General features: G+C 42.5%; 1 protein-coding gene across 1 annotated transcript; it reads left to right on the top strand.

Annotated features, from left to right (window-relative positions):
* The first annotated feature begins 13,541 nt into the window (after nucleotides 1–13,541).
* On the top strand, nucleotides 13,542–18,085 carry pim3 (Pim-3 proto-oncogene, serine/threonine kinase). The gene is made up of 6 exons (XM_044022556.1): nucleotides 13,542–14,043; nucleotides 14,224–14,333; nucleotides 14,463–14,513; nucleotides 14,660–15,023; nucleotides 15,825–16,001; nucleotides 16,317–18,085. Exons 1-6 carry the CDS (start codon nucleotides 13,956–13,958, stop codon nucleotides 16,520–16,522), a joined length of 996 nt encoding a protein of 331 aa, XP_043878491.1. The 5' UTR covers nucleotides 13,542–13,955; the 3' UTR covers nucleotides 16,523–18,085.
* Nucleotides 18,086–22,598: the final 4,513 nt, after the last annotated feature.

Genomic DNA, 22,598 nt, shown 5'->3' with positions numbered 1-22,598 from the left:
ACTCGACAGACGCGCCATTTCACACAAAGAGCATGTGGCGCTGTTCACTTTGATGCCCATCTGTGTTTGTACCTGAGGCAACGTCACATGATCGCTCCGTATAATGTTTCACGATAAATGCCACTGAAGTCTGGATTAGATTTACCAATGCTGGACTTTGACAGAGTTTGCCGTTGCTTTTTGCTGCATTGAGCGCCACTCCCAATCCAAACATACACTTTTGTGAAAGAGCACCTGAGCACTCATTGGAAAATACCCAGAGTTTGCCTTGGTTATCTCACCGCACAGTACCAAACTGACAAGTTCAAGCCACTCTGCACTGCCGAAAATGTCAATTAAGATTAAAGGCAGCAGTTTAACAAACTCAGTTTAATCTTTAGGATTTTTTTATTCTAAAGCGGTGGACTGGCAAACATTGCTGTCCCAAATATGATTTCATCGCGTGTTTCTTTGAATTGGAAACATTTGCCATTTAAAAAGCATTACATCATCCACTTAAAATGACTCTTAACTCTCGGGTTCAAGGCTTTAACAGCCCCTGTGTTTGTAGAATGTTTAAGAAGCAGCAGAACGGAGCCGCAGCAACAAGAAGTTTGATTACTTTCTCCAGCCTGACACCTTCTTATGGTATTTTCATCAATCGGCTTCCACCCATTCTTGCCCTATTTCACACTGCCGTGCTAATCGGGGGCCCAGATGCTGTGTGCAGAATCTACTGTCAGAATTTGTGTTCAGTGTGTGCCAGGGGAAAAACTTCTAAGTGGTAAATGTATTTTTCCCCTCAGATTTAAAGCAAATTGGCACGGTGTAACTAAGGACTTCCTGAAACTGACCAAGTGAGACTGGATCAAAGACAGTTAATGATTTCACGCGCAAATGGACAAATACCTGAAGACAAATGAGACATTTGGAACTAAAGCAGGCATGTGACACGACCTTGTTCACTATTAGGGGTGGCGAACATTTTACCTGCCCCGGGTCACATGTGGCAGAGTTCCCAATGGAAAAAAAAAAGATCAGAGAAAGAGAGAGAGGTGGACATTCATCAACCATCCAGTGGTCACCTTGGAACACAAACAGTGGAAAGTCACAGCCTATCTTAATCAAGGGTTAATTATCTGTTCAGATAGGAGATTAAAGGCAGTGGACCTGCACTACAAATAACCACTGCTTTATTGAAACTAGATTTGATTAGAGAAACATTTAGACTGTGTCATTAAGGGGATAAATTAAAGTAGGTGGATGAAAGGGGGGTAAAATCTGCAATCTTAAAGTCCTTCTAACTATAACTAACTTCCCCCATATGCATATTCACTCATTTGTGAGTTTAAAAACGATCTGTAGTGATAGCATTTTTGTTTCATGTATCAAAAGGAATGATCACACTCACTGGCTGTCTCTGTATCGGAGCTCATGGCAGAAGGTGGACTATTGACACACCAACACTGCTGATGCATGACAAACAGAGCTGCTGAAAGTCAAGGTGTTCTTGCTGTTATGGAAAAAAAGGTTTGCGATAACCTTAATCGCAACTTTCCTAATCAGGCCTGTTGGAAACAGTTGGCCCCGGTCAGTGTGGTCACACCCCACTACTGGTTTTGGTATGTTTGTGTGAGCTGGGTCTGTGTGAATTAGTTGATGTTTGCATGGAAATGTAAAAGTGTGTATGTGTGCGCGTGTGTGTGTGTGTGTGTATTCTAAGGTCTTGGGCAAACAAAGGCAGGGGTCCTGTTGACGAACCAATTAAAAAGCAGCAAGAATGGGAGAGGACAAACAGGCCCAGCATGCTTTGCCCATCACTCAAATTAGAGATGGCAAGTGGAGTTAAAAACAACCTGAATGTGATGAAGCTCTTTTATGTGGTTATTTAGTTAACAAATGTTCCAGGGGAGAGCCAATACAAAGCATAAGCCGTGCACAGTTGTACCTGTTCTACATTCATACCTATTCTTTCAAGCCTCAGTTCCAGAGAAATCAACATAACATGTAAATTCCCTTCCTGTTAGTTGTGCGACGGCCAGACAATGCGGAGAGTGTTTGCGGTGCTTGACTTTGTTCACTCCGTGTTCTGTTCATTGAAACTTGAGTGCCCTCCAGGAGCACTTCAAAAAAAAAGGTCGGCCCTTCGCTTGTATCGATGAAACACCTTTGTTTTGAAACAGCCTGTACCCTCTTGTCATAATGAGGGCTTCTATTTTGACAGTGTACGACATGCCTACCTGCATTCAGTCGCTGCCATGAGATATTTCTGTACCAAACTTGACTTTAAATGAGTACCAGTGTTGTGAAGGACTTCTGCAGGTGCCCATGTACCCCCCCCAAACTGATAACTTAGACCTACTGTGTCCTGGATAGCCTTTCATATCAATAACATTGAGTGCATTTCCATGCACAACGTCGGGCTACGGTTGTAGCTACGCTGTTTAACGGGACCACTGTCATTCAGTACGTTTACATGCACAGTTTAATCCAGCTAAGACCATAGTCCGACTAAGACGCACTTGCCGAATCCGAGTATACATGCAGAGGATAATATGGATTTATTGGCCGTGCATGTGTGACCCCACCTCCATCGGTGGCGCTGTATCTCTCCGTAAACTAGTGCGCATTGAACCAGTTTCCTGTTGACGTTTTATGCCACAGAAAAAATAAACCGCGAGATGGATCGTGCTGGGGTTCTATATGTCTCTTAATCGTGATACAAGCTGGGGAGGAAACTTTGGTGCATGCGCAGGACGCCGTGGTCCTGCATAGGAGGTTCCAGAGTAAAAGGACCTGATCTTCCCAGCTGTACTGGACTTCCTTGCTGCCAGCAAACATTATGTGCTCGTTTTTAATGAACCTTTGAAATGGTTTGTTTGATGTGCTGCTGGTGGTTTCTTGGGAGTTTGAAAGAGGGAGTCTCCACATTCTTACTGTGATCAGATTTTCCCCCCAGGCCTGGTCATGTCGTAACACTTTACCATTAGGGATAGTACCTGATACCTTGTGGGTTTTTTTGGTACCTACTCTGGCCAATACTAAAATGCAATCAGCCACTGATCGGCAGGGAGTGAGGCGTCCAACACAAGAATCCGGAAACATACGTTATCTCCAAAGATTTAACAAGGACATTTCTAAAATCTCAATATTTAAGGAGGAGGAGTCTGGTGTATTTAGCGACAGCACTGCGGCAAGCCGGCACACAGGAAGTACTGAACGATTCAGTGCACAAATCTTTTTTATTAACGGATTCCAATGATTCCGTACACCGAAAATAGCTGCTTTGCCCGTGGCTTGTTTGCGTGTTTGTGTCGTTGTATTCACATCGAGGAGGTACAGCAGTAATGGAAAACGACGTGCCTGATACCAAACCTGGGTAGGGGTCGAGTCAAGTAGTACTAGTGTAAAAAAGCAAACGCACCATTACTAGAGCAGTGTTAGCGACTCAGAACGTCCAAGTCAGCTTGAGTCTAACAGATGGAGTGGTAATTCAACTCCCAATTGCATTATCTGGGTCCCGATTGCATTATCTTGCATGTGTATGTTATATGTGTGGATTTACTCGCACAATCATTTTTGTAAACACACTGACTGAACTTGCATAATGGTGAGTGACAAAAGGCGACTGTTATCTCTTGGTATCTTCCTTTGACATGAGTCTAGTTTACCCCGATTGTCAGGAAGTGCAGCTGTGAATGCTTTGTGACACTGCCATATATCCGTGTACATGGCGCTGCTGCTGCAGGAGAAGAAGAAGAAGAAGAAGAAGACAGCAGGGCAATAAAAAAAGAGGAGTGGGGAGGGGGTGGTTTCTGCTCACAGGTGTTTCTTTCCTTTGAAGAGGGGATTCCTCCCTTGCCTTTAAGGAAGAAAATAATTAACACCTTCACTGTTGCCATGCCAACTGATGGTCCCTCACTCCGCTCTGAGCTGTGAGCATTCCTCGCTGTAATTACCCACAGTTCAAGGGCCCTCCGTAATTACCCACAATCCATCTGCACTTCCATCATGAGCAAGATTCTGAGGTATGAGGCACCGGCAGGTATTTGCATATAGAGTCTTGTAAGATGGCGCATAGTTTCGAAAGGTCGCGTGTATTCAACAGAGGTCGTGGCAGAGTCACTGCAAGTATTAACATGACATTTTGCTTCGCCGTGTCTTATACTCTTTCTGTTTATGTCCCTCCCTCTACTTGGTTTTACACCTCCCTTTTCAAATGGCATTTATTTTTTGTCTCTTTTGCAGTGTATCGGGTTTTGGGGGATGACTTTCTTCTTGCAGAAGGATCATTTATTCGTTTGACTAGACGTCTCTCCTTTTTTTCATTCAGCAGGAATTATTTCCCCCCACCTCCAAAGACACAAGTGGCATTCAACAAATACACATTTGGTCATTTTCTTTGAGCGTTAGACCATGTGTTACTGCTGGCTTTATTTGGCGTGGCTGCGATTACAAGCAGAGTCTTGTATTTCAAACACGGTAACATGCAAAGCTTATGGCAACGTAGTGCCCGTCATTAAGAGGCCTCTCTTTGCAATCAAAAAATCCAAAAAGTAACCGTTGACTTTTAAAGAAAGGGGAAAAAAGCTTAGCGAGATGGTTTATGTGAAATGCAAGATCTAATTCTTTGGGATTTGACTCACAGAAATCTAAAAGCTTCCAATCTGATTGTGAATCTGTCAGCGTTCAGGTGGTGCAGCAGTAATTCACCCGAGTTGCCCCTTTGAATCAATGAAAGCTGAAAGCGTTTCTTTTTAAATTAACAACTTCGAGTGAAAAACAACCTCTCTCCTTCTGCTCCATCTCCCCATTTCTTGTTGTTTTCCTGGGTCATATTACCTCTTATTACACATGCACACCTCCACACTCCTCCTCTTTTGCCTTAAAGGTGGATGGGTAATGAGCTGCCAATCACAATTCCACCTTACACCTTTTTAATTACCCCGATCATGTAAATGTGCACGGAGCCAATTTGAGATTGAAGACCTGATAATGTGGACTCCAATCTCCTTTATCCAGTCACAGTTTAGTTCATTTCAGTGCGAGCGCTCAGGTGTGAAGGATTTGAGCGTGGGCAGCAGGACGGGGGGGCGGGGGACGCTCCTGTTATTGTGCCGGTGTCATGGTGAGGGTGTTTGCAGCTGCTTTGCTTGCTATTGTCGCTGTGTCATAACATCAGGACCTATGGATTAGGGCCTCCTGAGTTTTAAGTTTCTCCACAATGTGTCTCCACAGTGACATGTGGCCATTAGCCACACTGGTGAATAAATAATGACGTGACAACAGCGGAGAGGGAGGATGAAACGCAAACGCACATTGAGCTGTACAGCTGCATCTACTCTAGCTTATGTGTATAGATGACAGAGATGTTTGCACACGTGTATTGTATGTGTGTCTAAGGCTAGATGTCATCGCACATGCTGGTTTTCGTCCGAACCGCACCGTGTGATTATTAAACGTGTGCTCGTGTGTGCGTGGGCACGGACTGCTGACCAGACAGCCTGCGCCACAGCTTGGGCCCTCACAGACACACAGTCAGCACTATATGCCCGTCACAGCGACGAGCCAATCAGATGCCTCGATGCACAGGGCAGGCCAAAGGGCAGACGGCAGCGCGTTGTTGTTACAAGATCCGCAACGCAGCGGCCTAACTGGAGGCTCAACAGTTGTGGAAAACACCTGCAGACAGCTCTGACTCACGCTGACGGCTGCTGATGTGGTCTCTTTGTTGTTTAGTTAAAGAAACCCCAGCAGAAGACGCTGACTCACCTTTTGTACCCACAGACATCTTGATATCGATCTGTCCCGAAATGGCGGGCTAAATATTCACATTCAGAAGTTAAAACGTGCATGTTTCATTTGTCAAAGAATCCCCAACCCTATTTTAAGAGTTGTTTACAGTTTATTTGCTTTAAAAAAAAGGCAACTGCATACATTGTTAGCTCAATTCATCAAATTTAAAATAAAAGTTGTCCAGTTATTACAATGTCCACTTAATTTGTACCAAAGAAGTGCTTTCAAAGAGAGTTCTTAGACTTTTAAAAAAATTAATAATAACAATAATAATAATAATAATAACTGTAATATTAAGAGATACAGATCCTTTATTGATCTCTGTGGGGAAACTTTGGGAGTTACAGTTCCTGTACGGAATTAAAAACAAGATGTGATCACAATCAATACGCAAGTATATATATATATATATATATATATATATATATATATATATATATATATATATATATATATGTGTATATATATATGTGTATATATGTATAAAAGCATGGTCAAATATCAGTAAAGTAGGTATGCACAGTTGTAGTCGTAGTAATATACTAAACCTATAATATATGCTGTAACAATAGTAACAAGGTAAGACGTTATAAAGGAATAGTAGTAGAAGAGTAGTGGTAGTAGATGGAAGTGTGATCAGTCCTGTTTTTATACCCTACATTAAAGGTAAAGATAATTCTTAATCTTTAGGGGGTTCATAAAGAATTCAAATACTGGAATTAGTTGTAACAAAATCCTGCGATAAAAGGTTCTGAGGACATGACCTGAGTGTGGTCAGTGTTAGCTATGATTATGATTGGGATTGAAAAAGTGACTTTAGCTGTAATATTAAATCATAGTTTGAGATGCTGCACTAAGGGTTTAATCTCACACAAAGGACAAAAAGTTCAGTGTTCACATGCACAAGCTGATCATAATAAAATGTTCCCCTTTTGCATTTTGGTTCCATCAGTGTCAGACAGAGGGTTGAAGCTCTAATTTTGAACTGCAGTGGTGCACATTCCCCAAATAATTAGATTTAACAATGTTTATCTGATTCTTTTTTCGGTACTATGTTCCCCTTTCTTTCAGACAAGTAGCAACTATATTTAAATCAGTCAAAGGTTACGCCCTTTACCTGGATCCATGTCATTTTCAGTAGGAATGCAATACTCCCTCTTACACTGGGAACACGCAGGGAACAATCAGAGCTCCTGGGACTGTCACTGTCCAGGGGTCGTGGGCCTGTGGGATTTAGAGCTTTGGTCTCAGTATCCTCTTAAGACAGGGATGGGCAGTTAAATGGATCAAGTCACTGGAGGGAAGTGGAGCACTTAGTTGAAACTTTCATGTATACAGTGTGAGGACGGTATATGCCTCAGCTCATGCTGCTAAGGATTAACTACCCAGGCAGCTGCTTGGGGGGAGGATTTCTAAAACAGTTTGAGCGATAGACTTTGAAAGTGATTACTGACTGGCAAATAACAATCTCTTAATAAGGACAAGAGGTGAAAACTCCATTTGGAATGTAAACCATTTTGGTCAGCTGTGAAGTAAAACTTGTAATGTCGCTTTCTTTATCCAAAATAATATCCATATGGTTGCCTGTGGAGACCCCCATTAGAGGGAGAGAATAGAGAACAGAGCACCCATTTAAACTGTACTGATTTTTCCCCACTGCAAAGTATTTTACTGCCTGAGCTCTGAGCTTGGCCGCATGCCAGTGTTTTCTCGTGGTTTAGTCCAAAGGCCAAAAAAATGTAACTAGTAAAAAAAAGAGAATTCTTGCTCCTAATCCACATGCTCAAATGGGTTTTGTTTTATTGAAATCTGCAGCGTGCAGCATGTTTGGTAACAGGAAATGCTGCATGTGTGAGTGTGTATTTGAGTAGTTTTCATGTGTGTGTGTGTGTCCAGTCCAGTGTGCACACACTGAAAGCTGAGATCCCGAGGCGGTCACATTTTCTGAGTCAACAATCCTCGCATAACACCACTTACATATCACGTCACGTAACAACTGTCCTTTTTATATAAAAATGATAAGACAACTCACGTTACGAAACTCATTAACTAAGGTATACTGTATGCAATGCATGTGGTGTAGTTTCTCTCCTCACCATGTCCTCCTCTGACTTCCTCGCTGGCTGCTTAAATGCTCAAAATACACACACATCCGCCCACACACACACACATGCCCACATGCGAGTGTGACCCCGAGTTATCACTGTCTGTAAATGTGAATACTAATGAAAGCGGCATATAAGCAAAACACACATTTAATTGTGAAGTGTGAACGCGAAGGAGTTGGGGAAACGAGTTAGAAAGAGCGCTTATGTAATGTCGCTGCCAGATTTACTAGGCTTACTAGGGACCTGACATTGTTTCATAATGCTGAGACCAGACAGTAATCTATACGGTGACCTGGCTGACATGCAACACACATGACAAGTAGCCTTAAACCATCCTGGATACGGTTAGACTAAGTAACATCGACCGGATTCTCTCAAAGGAGAGATGTAGAAAATGTTTTACTGACACTGTTTCACCATGGACAGGTCACTGGCAGATAAGCGCAGGGATGACATGAAGGTGGTGTTCACATGAAGTCGTGGTGGTGTAAAGGCACCCCAGGATGGAACTGAGATCTGACCACTGTCTCTCTATTCACGGCTTTTGCATTTGATGGACTCAACACACAGTTTGTCTTCCACGTGTAAATCCACTGCAAATTAGATGGAATTAGGCTCCAGGTCGTGGCCTCCATGTCCACATGTCCACGGAGGTTCGCATGATCCATGTTGCATACATTTTGTCATAAAAGACAATGAGTATGTTTACATGCACAGCTTAATCGAGCTAAGGCCGTAGTACGACTAAATACAATTGATTTATTGGCCATGAATGTGTAACTCCGCCTCCACAGGTGGCACTATATCTCTCTATAAGCTGGTGTGTATGTTGACCTTTACGTCACAGAAAAAGAAACGGCAGGTGGCAAAATGGGTGGTGAGATGGATTGTGCTTTGGTTCTGTATGTTTCATACCTGCTGTACATCAGTCAAAGAGTGTGTCTTCTCCGTAGCTCTCGCTCTCACCGACGCGGCTGTGTTATTTGTTCTTTTCCGGCAACAGTACTGCAGTTTATATGTCGTCTCCTTCTACTTGCCGGTCCAAGTCCGTGGAGGAAATCTTGTCAGTCCGACTAAGCAAATACTCTGAATCGCATTATCCAGGTATGTTAGTCCGATTAAGACTAGCTGGAGATGTTAGTCGGACTAATGTGTGACTAGTGTTAGCATGACATTAAGAAAACAGGATTGTTGTCTTAGTCCGACTAAAATCTGACTATTGACATGCATGTGAACACTCTGAGAGAAGAAGGTGTTACCCAAGGACACTTCCGTGAGGTTCTGGGAGGAGGAGGCAAACTCCTGGCAACTCCTTGCTGCTATTGGAATAGATGTGAGATCAAGTACACGTGTGGAACACTAGACCAACCGAACCGTGTTAATGTATGCACATACCTCATGTAGTTATCTACTCAAAAAAGTCCTAAAAGAAAGTGTACATTTGTACAGCTATCCATATCTAATTTTCAAGACAATTGCTAAAGGGCAGCGGCGCAGTGGGCGGATCATAATGCACACCCATGCACACATGTTGAGGAACCTAACCCCAGAACAAGGCTTGACAAATTCAGGCCCTCAGATTTCGCTGGCAGTGAGCACCAGCTCAACCAAGCTGGATCGATTTCAATCGGCGGCTTACCAAAACGATGTGGCTGCCACTGGAGCAGCGTGATGGGGCTAAAAATAACACGGGCCGACCCCAAACTTTTGATGTGGTCACGTACCCTCTGGTGAGTCCGGCTTTATGTGTCCCCAAATCAAACCCATCAAATTACAGATGCAAACACAAGCGGGAGCTCTTATCAAGACTATTTCAGCTCGCTGACACACTTTATAAAAGACAGCAATTAGAGCAGAGGAAATATGGAGGCATCCCAGGCATGCAGAGAGAAGCGGAGAGCAACAGTAAAACAGGAGAGAAAAAGAGGGTGGAGGGTGAACGGCTCCTCAGTAGGTGACAAGCCCTTTTTCCTTTTCTCCCTCCTTTTATCATTTTCTCTACATTCGCGAATCAAAGGATTGGAGCTGTGGTAAAACAGCTGTCCGCGCCGCTGCTTGTCAGCGTGCCTTGTAGGCTGACTGTCTGGCTGCTTCACTTACTCATAAACTGTCTCACACTGCTAGGGGAGGGGGAAAAAAACTACTAGCACGAATAGTGCGTAACTTGAATGAGCTAAGAGCCCTGTACAAACTAGGTTACTCAAATGTTTGGGTTTGCGAAATGCATCCTGTGTTGAATACATTATTTAACATGTACTGTACTGTATAGGAGAGGTTGCCTTGAGGTAATGTGAGGTGAAGAGCGAAAGCGATCGTCTTCACGTCACCTCATCAAACAGAACTATTACGTTGCACTTAGTTGTAACAACAGTAGTTTTGTACAGCGGCGCCTCGTTAAACTGGGACTTGCTGAACGAGGAGCACTGGGGATGATTATTTTCGTCCGTGCGTAGTATCTTGTATCTTTTTCATCACCGGGATCATGCGATCGCTGCATGCAGCCCGTCCAAGAATGTGCTGCGTGAATGGCCGTTAACACCACGAACAAGACACCGATATATCGCCGAGGTCCGTCCACCTGTTGCATGTGTTTGCAGGGGCAGGTACATAACAACATTATTCATACCTATCTCCGCGAGACAGAGTGTGACTTCACGCGGAGTGGCACTCGACACAGGAGTGCAGATGATGGCTACGGATTATAACTGCAGTCGGGTTGGAATTTACGACTCACTTGAGCTGATTGCAATAGGCTGTATTGAGAAACACATAAATACCTGCAGGATTCGGATGGAAATTCTGCAGGAGATTTGGCTTTTCAGAGAACGCTGGTGGGATACTACAGCGGCCAATTACACACAATTCCTTTTAACAACCGCAAGGGTCAGAGTGAGCCCCAATGCGCCTGAACATAAAGCCACTGGGACAAAATGATCATGTAGCAGAGGTGCACGGTGTTCCTGTAGGGAACAAGCTGTTGCCAACACTATTGCATGTTGTGTTTTTTTTTTTTTTTAAACCCTATTTCATTAAAGCCATGAACGCTCTTATATGTATTTAAGATAAAGGCAAAACAACAGGTTTTTCCATATGTCACTGCACAATTTGCATCGACATACAGAGCATCCCTGAAAATGGAAATACACTGGCGCTTTGTTGTATTTCTAACCCACTGTAGTAATGATATAACTTTTTATTATTATCGTTATTATTATTATTATTATTATCGTTATTATTATTATTATTATTATTATTAATAATAATAATAATAATAATAATAATAATAATAACGATAATAACGATAATAATGGCAATGTACTAGAAACAAGAGGTAGTATAATTATCAGACTAGTAAATGCAGATCAGAAACGCAGGTTAGCCCAGAGGCTGGTATATGCAACCCGTGTGTGTGTGTGTGTGCGTGTGCGTGCATGCGTGCGTTCACATTTACATAACTTTGCAGTTGGCAGCACTACAGCAAGATAAAGTTCCCTGGAACTCTCTGATGCTCCTGTTTGGTTAGTAGTCACACACACACACTCATTGGATTATCAAAGGTAGCAGAAGATAAAAAGTGGAAAGTTCACTGTGAACCAAGGTCACGACAGATGTGTAACAGTAAAACAGGGACAGCTGGCTCAACAAACGCTTGACCATCGGATTGCTTTTGTGTCTCTCATGTTATCAAGATACTATGCTGTTTTGTTTTCATCTCCATGCCAGTGCAAGACACAGTGTCTGCACATATAACCCTTCGAATAATAATCGAAAAGCCATCAATTTGAGTCATAATTTTGATATTACAATGCAAAAGCAACAGTCTCCCTTGTGTTTTCTTTATTGCTTATAGTAGCTTTATGTTAAAGTACTGCTTTAAACTGGTGTTATTTGTATCTGTATATGCCATGTCTCACTTGAAATATTTTTTCTCATTAGTAAATGTCAACCTAAAATACAAAGTGTCAACGGCTATTTTTAAATAGACACCAATGGTCCAACTATGGGGGATGTCATGTCTCACAGCGCCATGCTGGCTTGGCAGAGCTCCTGAAAAATGAACACACCAGTGCTAGTTTCTAGATCTAAGAGGTCACCGTGCACTTTAAATCCACAGGGATTGCACAATATATCACCGAACCTGACAGAATAACTATATCTGACTAATAGCCCCGTGTGCTTTTCACAAGTATGGAAACAACCGCAGCGAACATTATTCCAGACCTTCAGCATTACATTTTCAACTTTGTGATGAACTTTCCCCTCATTCTACTCCAGAGAACGCTTACATGTCGCAATAAAAGCAGGTAAAATAAACAAGATATTGAAGTTAGTTAGCGTAGGAGTCCATCCACCAGCTTCACTCTATGAAAACAGCTGGTGAAGAGACGAGTTAGGTATGTATGCTGCCGGTTGGATATGTCTATGGGCGTGAACAGCCTTGTTGCCTGCCACAGTGGCGTTACCTTGGTTGCAACATTAGGGGAATAAATAAGACACTAGGGGATGGACCCATGAACATGTTACAGATCATCTTGTGATTATGACTCAGCTCTATGTGCAGCTGCTGCTGCTGTGTCTCAGGATTACATGATTACATCCACACTACTTCATTTTCTTGTGTAAGGACACAAACATTCTGCATCCACATTACCCCATGACATTTTAGAGCCACGCAAATGGAGACGTTTGAAAACGCCACTGGCCCTGTTTTCATTTGAAGTGACTCTCAGTTCGAGTTTCACCTCGTTGTTGATCTCATGACAGAAAAGCCTTGCTCACACTTTTCGCCACCTGAACCCTATAAACTGCCGATAAGAGAATCAGCTTCCTGTTTACATCAGGACTCACATGCCCAGGGCACTGGATGACCACGTAATACACTGTGCATGCGTTAGTAGATTCATTTGTAAACCGAGCTGGAATACTTTGATTGTTGTAATTTTCAAATTAAGACTTAGTAAGGACCATGTCTTAAAAATTATTATTGCTTATTTTAGTGTCATTCTATGAGGGGGAAAGGGTAATTAAAAAATGTTGTTTAATGGCATTGTTTCATTGCTGATGCACAATTAGAGCATCAAAATTCATCATTAAATTTCATTTAAGTTGGAAAAAAACACACAAGAGGGCACAAGTAAATATTCCCCAACTAACTTGAAGAAGGTAGTCAGTAATTTGTAGCGTGACACAAAACAAACCACGCGCGCCTGTGTGATTGTGAGAGAGACTGCAGAGGAGGAGGAAGAGGGAGGGGAGATGACGGTCAGAATTACCGCCACGTGCGCTCATACGCCCGCTTTATTATAAAAACTTTTACGTGATTGGTCCAGTTACGAAACATGGTATTTATAAACGACACCTGATTGGTTGAAGCAGCCGAGTCGTAGTGAACGCAGTGCAGAGCGTCCAGACAGTTGATCCTGCGGCGGTCTAGTACTATGAGAAAGTAGTCCCCGTTTAACATGGCCGTTTCGGGTGCTATGTCTTAGTTAAAATTGTTATTTAAGATAACACGACAAACCCCATTGTCTGTTTTTGATTACGCGCGTGTGCGATAAAGAAAGCGTCGATGCTAGGTTCAAATATAAACAGAAGTGTCGTCTTGTATTGGTGGCGGAAGGATTTCAGCATCACACTGCGCGTCAAAATATTGGCTTGGGAAGACCGCGCCAAAGCTCAGACAGCAGGCACTCTCCCGGAGACGAGGACACTACGGAGGACCTTTATTCTAACGACACCGTCGACACAGCTGCTACCCACGTCAGTGTCTTCGCGTGTTCTGACATCAAAGAGGACTATTTGCCTCGGCGCTGCTTGAGTTGAGGCACAGGACCGAGTTTTCATGACGTTTCATTGGGAACGGCGTACGACTTAACGGTCGTGACACGACTCTTCAACGGGCGCGGTGCGGCGTAGTCGGCGCACTGCTCCACTGGATATTATCATTCGTTAGGAGCCAGGACGAGCCGCAGAAGCGTTGCAATCTTCTCTCTTCACTCTACTGCAGCGATTTACACCATCCCACGGCTTCATAGGGATCCTGTACGCCGGCTTTCCCCGGTTTACTCGAATATGTTGCTGTCAAAGTTTGGCTCATTTTCGCACATTTGCAATCCTTCAAGTATGGACCACCTACCAGTGAAGATACAGCTCCAGCCGGGTAGGTCACCGCGGCCGTTAGCTCCTTTCCACTTTTACTTTGGATTTATCATTGGTTGTAGAAGTGTGTTTTTTACTTATATGCTCATTTCGAGCCCCTACTCACACGCTTACTGCCACGACTTGACTCCGATCGCTGTGGAAATGACACCATTTTAACAATATTTACTTTTTCTTGCAGTTAAAGCGGAAAAGGAGCCGTTTGAAAAGGTTTACCAAGTGGGATCCGTGCTGGGCAGCGGGGGATTTGGGACAGTATACGCCGGCAGCCGGATCTCTGATGGCGCACCGGTAAGTGATGTAGCTCTCTGTGTTTTCTTCCGACATGTGGCGCCGTCACTTTACTACAAAACAATACGACCTTCCTGCTTAATGTGAAGCGTTTTTCTAACGGTGTTTATTTCCGCTGTGTTGTTTCAGGTTGCTGTGAAACATGTTGCAAAGGAGAGAGTCACGGAGTGGGGCACAATTGTAAGTAGTCAAACCCGATGTGTGCGTTTGTTTTGGTGTCCCCCCCACCCCCAGCCCTCCACCCTCTGCTGCTGCAGCATGGTGGGGGGTTGTGTGTTGTTAAAATGGCTGTGTTATGGTGGCTAAACGCGGGCTTCTCGTTACAGAATGGAGCCATGGTGCCTCTGGAAATCCTGCTGCTCAAGAAGGTCAGCTCGTCTTTTCGCGGAGTTATCAAATTGCTGGACTATTACGAGCGGGCGGACGGCTGGCTCATCGTCATGGAGAGGCCGGAGCTCGTCAAAGACCTATTCGACTTCATCACCGAGAAGGGCGCACTGGACGAGGACACGGCTCGGGACTTTTTCCGCCAGGTTTTAGAGGCGGTCAGACACTGCTACAGCTGCGGTGTGGTTCACAGAGACATCAAGGATGAGAACCTGCTCGTGGATCTACGCACCGGGGAGCTCAAGCTTATTGACTTTGGCTCAGGGGCGATTCTCAAGGACACAGTCTACACCGATTTTGACGGTAAGCATCCGCCACTAAACCTTCATTTTAAACATCGATCGCTGTTGTACCAAGTCACGATGCTGGGCCGGTGGTGTGTTGTTGTGAATGCACATCCGTGTGGGCTGGCGGGGTGTTTGTCCTTGATGCTCCGCTCTGCTATATTCAGACATGGAGGCGTTCACGAGGCTGTGACGCAGTGTGCTGTTTTTGGTCGAGGGTTTTCCTCGCTCACTTCGGATTCCAGTGGCTTATTATTGGTCACGGATGTAAATCGATGCTGTCTAATAATAAACCCCTATAGCATTTAAATCGCATATTTTGACCTGTGCGCGTTGTGCATTCAGAGAGATGACTCACAATCAGTCACATCCTTCCTTTTTTAATGCTCTTTAATTATATATTTCTGATTCATGCCGGTCTAGTGCGATAAAATGTACTGTCATGTTTATGTTTTTTTAGTAAGTCTTGATTCACAGACACAGTTTGTGGGTATCAGGTCAATGCCACGTAACATCTGTTTGTTGTGAAACCGGAGTCGGTGGTTCACGTGACGGTCTCGCATTGCTTTTTTGTATCAAAGGTCCTCCTTCCTTAGAGGAGGGAGGGGGGGTCACTCAGTTTGTTATGTGGCTATGGAAAGAAAGCACTTCCAGCGTGACTCAGCCATTTTAGGCTTCCAGTATTTTCTATTTCGTCTACTTAGTCACTCTGTGCTTTTCTTACTTTAGTTATCCACACCTTGTACGTTTTCTCAACATTTCACGTAAATGTACAACTCGATCAACACTCATCGTCTTTCCCTCTTTTCCTCATATTCAGGTACAAGGGTTTACAGCCCTCCAGAGTGGATCCGCTTCCACAGGTACCACGGTCGCTCGGCGACAGTGTGGTCGCTAGGTGTGCTGCTGTACGACATGGTGTGTGGAGACATCCCCTTTGAGCAGGATGAGGAGATCCTCAGAGGGAGACTGTACTTCAGAAGGAGGGTCTCAGCTGGTAAGTCAACAACCACCACCACCACCACAACAACACAGAGCACTGTTGCCCTCTAGCCACAGCAGCTGGTACAGCAGCAGCTCCACCGAACAAATCAGAGTGAGGCCTCACAGTCCTAATGGATTTCAGGTTTATCAGTCATAAATCAAATTTAGGTTTTATTTGTGTAACACCTCCGGTTTTAAGTAAACTTAATAAAAAGTGGAGGAGTGTTTGCTCTTTATTTGCATAAAAGCCTAGAGATTAATTCAAAAGATTCTAGTACTTTCACGCTTCCTTGTGTCCTCAATATTTATTTTTTCTGCCTTTCTTCAGAGTGCCAGCAGCTGATCAAGTGGTGTCTGGCCCTTCGACCCTCAGACCGACCCACCCTAGAGCAGATCTGCGACCATCCCTGGATGAGGGCGACGTCAACAGAGTCGCCCAAGTCACCAGAGGAGCCGGTCACAGGCGACATTCGCCTCAGGACCATCGACACAGACTCTTCATCAAGCACAAACTCGAGCAAGGAGAGCCTCTGAGGGCTGCTGTAATGGACTCTAAAAGACTTTGTGGGGAAGGTCAGGGTGGGAATGTTGGGAGTGGTATGGACTATATGCCAGCACCCTGTAAGCCCACATGGCTTATCGGTGGCTGGACACTTGACTCCACTGGTCCGGCAAGAAAATGTACTTTAATGTTCCTCTTTTTGTAGGGAATTTCTAATTTATTACTATTTGTTCTTCCCTATCTTATTTCCCCTGCCCTTTTTTTTTTATTTGATTATTCTTGTTTCCTAATGGGGAACATTTTTGCTGTTGGGGCTGTCTTACCAGCACTACTTACACTACCCCCTATTTTTATTTTACTTGTTTTGTTACTAGGCTGGTATATGCAGCTGGCAATGCCCTCCTATTCAGATAAGGATGCTCTCATAGAGCTAGGAGAAAGAACTTTTTATTTAAATGTTTTAATTTTGATTTTGGAGTGCCTTTTTTGGAAAGCTGCTTTTATGGGGGCTTTCATCAAACAACTTTTTTTCCCTTGGGCCTACTGGTTAACTTTCCTGTGCATGGTGGAAGGAGGGGTTAAGGCTTTTCTTTTCTTGTTTTTGTCCCCCATCACTGTAAACCAACAGCCCCCAGCCAAGAGGCTAAGATCGCAAAAGATAGGAGAGACGGAGGTGGGGGCTCTCCCTGACAATGGAATACTTGAAACACTTGACTCAACTCTGCGTCGCTCTCTTTAACGCTGCTCATTCACTCTATAGCCTGAACAGGTGTTTGGAAACTGGATCCTGTCTTTTCTGAATGTCTGCAAAATGTCACCACACACACACCTCCCTCCCACCGTTTTCTCCCTCCCATGCCTGTCGTGGGATGTGTGGCCCTTGTGACTTTACTTTTTTGCCTCCCGCCATCTCACTGCTTTACACTACATGGCCCCGCCCCTGGCCTTTCTCAGGGTTTGGGGTGTGAAATGCACAATCAATGCAATATTCATGGACTCAATTGTTTTTTGTTTTTTGTGTTTTTTTTATTATTAAACAAATATTGTACAGCATGTATTTTTTTGTGTACTTTTTTTTTTTCTCCCTTTTTGCATTAATTTATTTGTAAACATGTAGACATTCCACACTCTGTGGCTATTTATTTATTTATTGTCTTTGCTTAAATTCCCCCCTTAAAAAATTTGCATATCCTACTTGGCCTTTGGTTTGCATTCCTATAACTTATTTCTACATTTCAACATTTTTTTTTTTTTTTTAGATGTGGAGGATGCACTGAAGCAGTTGTCAATGTAAAACAGAATAAAACAAGTTTACTTAAATATGAAAAGAGCATTTGAATGTTATTTAAGTACTAAAAGTCGGGATGTGTAGAATGGGTAAATATCAAGGGAAATCTGCCTGATTTCTGTACTGTCAAGATTAATTTGAGTTCTATGGAAAGCTAAACAACAGTTGATGCAGCTTTCATAGTTATCACATAGCATCATATGGAAGACCCTTCAGTGTAGCTGTGTGACTTGTGGCTGTGAAGTATGGATATTGCTATTTTTTGATACAGAAATTTCAATTAAAGTCAAATTTTTATGTACAGATACACGTCTGTTGTCTTCTTCATTTCCTTTCAAAACAACACGAAGCTCCTGAGTGTAAACTAATCCATGACATTGCAATCTTGTTGACCTATAAAATATTAACACTTCCCCAAGTTCCCACGGAAGCCTGGGGTGGTTGATATATCGCATGTGGTTCATTTACGCTGCTCATAGTAATGATAACATTGTTGCACGTGACGTATGGGTCGACGAGGCCAAGCAGAAACATCACAGAGACGCATTAACTGCAGGAGAACCTGTAGTAACAACAGTGCCGATAAGTGACAGGTGTGTCACAAGAGCTGAGGGGAGGCGCGGCAGTGGTGCTGGTATGACCGAGGAAAAGAGCAGCAATATTATGCATCATCACACACTTACACTCATGCAGCCCATAAAATATAATCACTTTTCCATTTTTATGTCCCCTTCTTAGTAACCTACCTACCGTAGAAAAACATAAGTCATTCCATTATTAGACGCAGGAAGGCCAAGAGAAACAGAGGCTGATGACATGGTGAGTCTGCATGTGTGTGTGTTTGAGAGGTTTCCATGAAGCAGTTGGGAATGGTGTGTGTTTTTTTTTTATTTCAAAAGAGGTAATGCCCCCTGTGGTAAGCCTGTCCTGTACTCCTGCACCTTTAATAATAGAAGAATCAGAATCGATTAACCTGTAAAGGTTTTGTCACAATAATGAGTGGCCTGTAATGTTGACACAGTAAATAGTATGCACATGCAATCACCATTTTATTAGGTACACCTGTTGAAGTGGTTGTTAACGCAAATATTTACCAGTCACATGGCAACAAACCAATGCGCTACTGTCCAGCGTGCAGCAAATCACAAAGCTCTTCCATTTTTAATTGTTCTATTGTTTATGCCCATTTAAAAAAAAGAAAAAAGAAAATGAATAAAAGAAAGCACATGCATATAGTTGTTAATCATTTTCATCGTACCGTGTGGTAATGCTCTATTTTGTTTTAAACCAAAACTTGACTTAAAATGTAGTAAAGCACATTATTATTTCTTGATTAAGATGCCACACTCTAGTTATTTGCATTCCTGAACAGGAAAAAATAGTTTTAGAGGTTGAATGTTATTGCTTGCTTCATTTCTGACTTCTCAGAGAAGAAGAAGCTCAGTGAGTACCTAACTCAAATTTGGGTAGAAGGGTGTTAGATGAATTCAGTTTATTTACCAAAGAAATAACAACAAAACAGGGTTTTTTGAGAGATCTCTAAAAATATTTATGTTTTCTCAGATGATCTAATAAATGTGTATACTCCAATTAAATATTTAAATCAGCTCTATATAGTATTAACTTATAAAATATCCATCCGTTACAACCAAAGTATGCAGAGGACCATCTCTGAACCTTGAAGACCACACTGCTGATAGTCCTGCCACTATATTAGGTCTCCTCTGTTCCTAATAAAGAGGCTGGTGAGTGTACATTAAGTAACCACAGCTGTTCAATGAGAAAACAAAGAATAATTAAGTCATCTTGATAGTTCATTCAGACGTCTATCTGTGCAATTACACTCGACTGCCTGCCTCCCAATTTTGAAGACATATGGGCACTTGAAGACTTCATTAGACAGCTGGTCCCTAAACCTTTTCATGAATCTAATTCACAATAAAGGGATTGACTTATATTCTCAGGGAAAGTTGTCGTCTCTTTCTTAACGTTTTTTTTTAAAAATTATTTTAACTATATCATTTTATTGATATTTATCTGTGAGAAAGTCTTTTTTGTGTAGAGGGACCACCATTTCTCAGCTTATTTACTTTTTATTTACCAGCATAATTATTTGCACAAGTATACTCGTTGCCTGGCAACTGGTCCTGGCAATATAGTGGCATTTTTACATTGTATTGTGTTAATTGGAGGCGTCTTGGTGTCTGCTAAGCTTTTAGGTGAGTATTTAAGGTTAATATTATAACATTAATAAAAAAAAGCTGCTTTTTTTTTTTAAAATTGGTGTATAAATCTTGATGACACAGCCTCCAGCTGGAAATTGCTCCTTTAATGAGTCTGAAACTTACTTACACATTCCTAACAAGCACCCCAGTGCCACACAGTAATAAAACAGAGAGCTATAAAAGCCTGCCGGTGTCAGAATCAATATGTTGACATCTGCATTGCTTTATACCAGTGTGTCCCTGCTAATCCTCCTCCATTGTCTTCGTGTCTGCGGGCTTTTGACATGCAAATGGCCGACAACGTGTCTTCATCAGCGTCCCTTCTGCTCACACTTAAGACTATAGCTAGGCCTTGTCCACTCTCACTGAGAAATCCTCATTATAAGTAGCACGGCATATGCCGCACTCTTGTGTGCCCAGGATGAATTCTATTCCTACAGGCTGGTTAATAGCATCCATCACTGCCACTTTAGTCTGTGCTCAGACCCACAGAGGGTGTTGTGGGAGATTTCGTCTTGGGTTTCCAGCCTTTATTGAAGATTTATGTGTTTATGTTTTGAATCGTATGCATACGATGAAGATGTAAAAGATCTTGAGAACGACTAGTCAGAGTCATATTGGCTGTTGTAGAAATGACAGAATAAAATAGTCATTATGTGAGGCACAAAGATGAGTTGTATTCACAATATACATGAATCATGTCATGAGTTATATTGTGAATTGGGTTGCAATCTTTAAAAGTGGGTCACCATAAAAGAAAAAGGTATAATGAAAAACACCGTTTTGTTGGGTTTCAAGCTACAAACACTAAAAAAAAACAGTCTGTTGTTATAGCTTTGATAATCATTTTACGCCATAAACCTGGTGCTTTACTTATTTAATGTGCATCAAAGCATGAGTCAGTAAGAATATAAGAATATTCCGTTTGCCTTTGCTTTATCACTTCCTTGCAACTTATATTTACCAAGAATATCTATATGAATGTGGAAATAATGCATAGAAAGCATAAGCTTCATCCTGTCTTTACACTATAGAAAGTGTTGAAATTAGCTATGGAACATGTAAAGAACCTGGAAAATAATAATAATGATAATAATAATAATGATAATAATAATAACAATAATTTATAAAACACATGTATCATAAAAGTTTATTTTGTCATGTTGGGCCCTTATTTTGGAAACTCCTACTAATTTGTCAGTGTCACCACAGGAAAATCACACATGTAAATGATCAAATTAATAACGGCACGGTTCCATTAAGCTTTCTTAGTCTCAGGGTATATGCCGGTTCACTGTGACACTCTCCTGATGCACATGGATGGATCACAGCCATCGTTAACGTGATGAATGACACCTGTGCTTTTCCTGCTAAAACATGTCAAAATGGCTGCTGTAAAAGTGACCTGGTTAGGCTGTACCAAATGGTTACATAAAAGAGGGGGTACTTGGTAGCCACATTTAGTTCAATTTGACCTTTTTTTAATATTTCTTGAGTTTTTGGTGCATCTGTGTTACGAAAACAAGTATTTTTACTTCAACATGTCTAGTTAGCATGTATATATGTGTATATATAGTCTTTGAATTCAGGCTCAGGCGTGATTCACACTGTGGTGATGTTGGTAGAGGCCAAAGCCACTTCTTCTTCAAAGAGGGACACCCAGGTGTCAGGGTGATGTGAAATTAAGGAAGTGGTCAGTGTTGTCTACAGTGCTGCACCTGAAAGGATCCAGGCCTTGACTTGAGACACAGCCAGACTGTCTTCTGTTGGTGGTTCACTGTTGTCCCACAAGTTGGTGAGAATTGCTAAAGTGTTTACGCACCTGCACTAGCTAAAAATCATCAAATTGTGCTAAGAAACGCCACATGGCCACCAGCTTTCTTTCACCAGCACTAAACACGTTGTATTTCTGTGTCAAAGTCCTGAAAAAAATCCAATGTGAGTCACTTTAGGCTTCTATTCTGACCTTGGCCTATGTTGTTGTCAGATTAGTGACACCTGCTAACTGTTAGCTAGCTAGTTTAGTTAGTTATTCGTGTTATAGAGTGGCATCCCCTGTATCCTAACCATGTTTTGGCAAGAAAGTGTATTTACCAACCATTTGCATCTACTCACAGCTTCTTCTTTTTTTGTAGTCTCTGAAAACAAGCGTGGGCACAGTGAGGCTGTCGGTGCTGGTGTCGTCGTCCTCGTCGTCGTAGGTGACAAGTCGACAGACACAGAGGAAGACGACAGACGTACCCTGGGCCTCTGGGACGCAGATGGACGGTTGGGTAGCGCTCTAAACTTGTCATGTGTCTGTGCATCAGATCCTGTGAGTAAGGACTTGCTGATGAATGTTTTTATGCATATTCCGTACATCAACAGGTCTCATACAACCAGGCTTGTATAATGTACCTAAAAGGGATACTTGAGTAAAAGTACCTCACTAGAAAATGAATTTGGTAGAAGTTGAAGTCACTTTTTTATAATAATATTACTGACGTAATATGTATGTATGTGGTTGCAAGTCTGTGACCTAACCTAGGCCTAACCCTTTTTTACGGATCCTCAACATGGCACGAGTGAAATCACAAATCGCAAGATTAGAGTTTG

This window comes from Solea senegalensis, linkage group LG3 (genome assembly GCF_019176455.1).
Source record: "Solea senegalensis isolate Sse05_10M linkage group LG3, IFAPA_SoseM_1, whole genome shotgun sequence".
Classification (NCBI taxonomy): domain Eukaryota; kingdom Metazoa; phylum Chordata; class Actinopteri; order Pleuronectiformes; family Soleidae; genus Solea; species Solea senegalensis.
Note: the sequence above shows the minus strand (reverse complement) of the source record. Positions and strands in the feature narration are given on the sequence as shown.